Source organism: Nannobrachium achirus (genome assembly GCF_963921795.1).
Source record: "Nannobrachium achirus genome assembly, chromosome: 6".
Lineage (NCBI taxonomy): Eukaryota > Metazoa > Chordata > Actinopteri > Myctophiformes > Myctophidae > Nannobrachium > Nannobrachium achirus.
Genome location: NC_137815.1, coordinates 33,370,239 through 33,372,709, shown reverse-complemented (window position 1 = coordinate 33,372,709; position 2,471 = coordinate 33,370,239). Strand labels below are relative to the sequence as shown.

General features: G+C 40.0%; 1 protein-coding gene across 1 annotated transcript in view; it reads right to left on the bottom strand.

Annotated features, from left to right (window-relative positions):
• Positions 1-1,818, bottom strand: part of cacna2d3 (calcium channel, voltage dependent, alpha2/delta subunit 3) — a gene marked incomplete at both ends in the record, with an annotated part of 51,787 nt that extends 49,969 nt beyond the window's left edge. Inside the window, one exon of the mRNA XM_080728403.1 lies at positions 1,685-1,818. Within this exon, the coding sequence (XP_080584529.1) occupies positions 1,685-1,818 (134 nt within the window). The remainder of the gene's footprint in view (positions 1-1,684) is intronic.
• Positions 1,819-2,471: the final 653 nt, after the last annotated feature.

Below are 2,471 nucleotides of genomic sequence, written 5' to 3'. Positions count from 1 at the left end.
CTGCCGATAATGGCACAAATGTGGGTCTGGATATTATTTCCATGCTCCCTGAGATTTCAAGCGGTCATAGAAAACATTATGAAGCTAAGCCATTATAAATAAGCCAGTTTGCTCTCCTGCATGCTATATGTCCTCCACTCCTCCTGCACATCAGGGTCTAAGATTATGTGATTTTAAAGGCAGAGATGAAGTACCGTTTTTACCCTTGCGGTAAAAAATAAATAAATGAAGAGTTCCAAAAAGGACATAAAAATAGAGTTGGTTATTATAATAGGCTATATTAGTATTAATTTAAAATAAAATAAAAAAAGTAATATGATCTTAATTTTCCAATTCAGTAATTGCACCTGAAACAAAGACTTGTTAAAATACATCATAGCCGCCTAGTGAACACTAAATCCACTTAAAATGCTGCTCCAACTTTTAGAAAAAGCCGAAACAGAATAGGCCTATAATGGGAATCACTAATGGAAGAGTTCTGCAATGCAGTGTATTCTATAGGCCTATATGTGAACATGGTGACTATGGATTTGCTGTATAGATAAACTGCCATTAAAGAAGTAGGCTAGTTCATCCCCATAAATAACTTATTTTCTATATCAATTACACACTCCATGAAGCCTTGAATTCATGAAGATTTATTTTGTTTTTGTCGCATTAAGCCAATAATTTTGTGATCGGTCTTAATGAGCAGCCGCCAGGTTAAATTATTGGCTTGTAGGAATGCGACAAAATAAAAAATAAAAAATAAGAAAAAAATAAAAGCATGGTTTTAGGCCTAATTGATAGAAAATACATTTTTTAGGGTGAAATACTCCTTTAAGACCTGTGGAAAAAGTTGTCATTATCAACTTCAATGCCTTCCTTTGTGGAGTGGATAGGCCTCTCAGTGTAAGTTGTAACTTTATGGTCAATCGATGATAATAATAACAGAAAAGACCCATTTAGAAACCTAACTGAAAGATATGTGGGTTCACAAGAGGACACGAGTTTTGAGCAGAACCATTTGGAACCATTTTTAAACCTTACTTTGGAGATTTGAAGTAGGCTAATAGCGCACAATTAAGTTCAATCGATCTCACGTATAGCCTATACTGCCTGCAAAATAGCACGCTAAAAGGTGACCGATATCGAACTTTAAATCTTGTTCTGGTGTAGGCTAGGCCTAAGTCAAGTGCTATAGTCAGGTCTAAACAGCATGACAATCACTTTTAATGATATGTGATGAATAATGTTGCATGCATCACCAAAAAACAAAGCCCAAAGCTACTCTAATTTGCCTGTTTGAATCGTTTAATTTGCACATAATCTAACTTCGAGAGTGAACACTGATGAATTCACTGTGCATAGGCTACTGCATAGTAATAGCATAGTAATGTAATGTAATAGTAGCTGTCAGGTTCGTCAAAACATTCAAATTGATTCAAAGTAGCAGATCTCTAGCTTGTAACTGCTATACTTTTGTATGTGCTGTGCTGTAGTAGCTCGGCTATGATCAAATAAATATATGGCGTTCATTTATGAAAAGTAAGAAAGAAAGAAAAAGATAAAAGGTCTCTGCCCGACAGCAACAAAATGCCTTCTAACTCCTAGCAGTTGTCTGAAAAACCTATGTCGCTAGAAGATCTAAAATGACATCTCTCGACTTTTTTTTTTAAAAGTTGTCAAACACCCTTTCACTCACACTGACAGTGGGATCCCTGGCTGGGACCCATGCGCCGCCTCCGCCACGTTCACACCGACAGCGATGATCCAGAGCAGAGCGATGCTGCTGCTGCAGCACATGTGCACAAAGAGCACCGTCCACTTCCACTGCATCTTCACGGCTTTCTTCTGTACCTTTCCAACAACCCGGACTGCATGGATCTCTCTCGTTTCAATCCCGTGAGCAACGGTCACCGCGCATTTGAAGGCTCAGTGCATCTCCACATCCCCCATATCAGAGCAGATAGTAGGCCTACTCCTACTATAGGCTACTTCCAACTGGGGGGCAGGCAGCCAGTTGTCAGTCTGTCCCGAAGTGAAGCGGCTCCCGTGCCGAAAGAAAAGAAAAGGTCCTGGCTCTCAGGTTCTGGAGGGAGAGAGAGAGAGAGAGAGAGAGAGAGAGAGAGAGAGAGAGAGAGAGAGAGAGAGAGAGAGAGAGAGAGAGAGAGAGAGAGAGAGAGAGAGAGACCCTAATCTGTTTGCGGTTATGCCCCCACAGCCCACTATATAGCCTGTAGTAGCCTATACGTTGTGTTTCTGCTGCTACTGCTGGCGTTTTGGAAATGAATGAATGTCTGTTTGATCACGGCTAGAGTCCAAGTGATCAAAGTACAGTGTCAACTTAGGATGAATATCAGTTTTACTCCAGAGACAGAGAACCAAATCCCGCTGTGGATGAGATCAATACGCAGCGATTTATACAATATAGCCTGCTATAGGATACGTTTTTCCAGAAACATTTGTGAAATTACAACAGTAATGGCTTT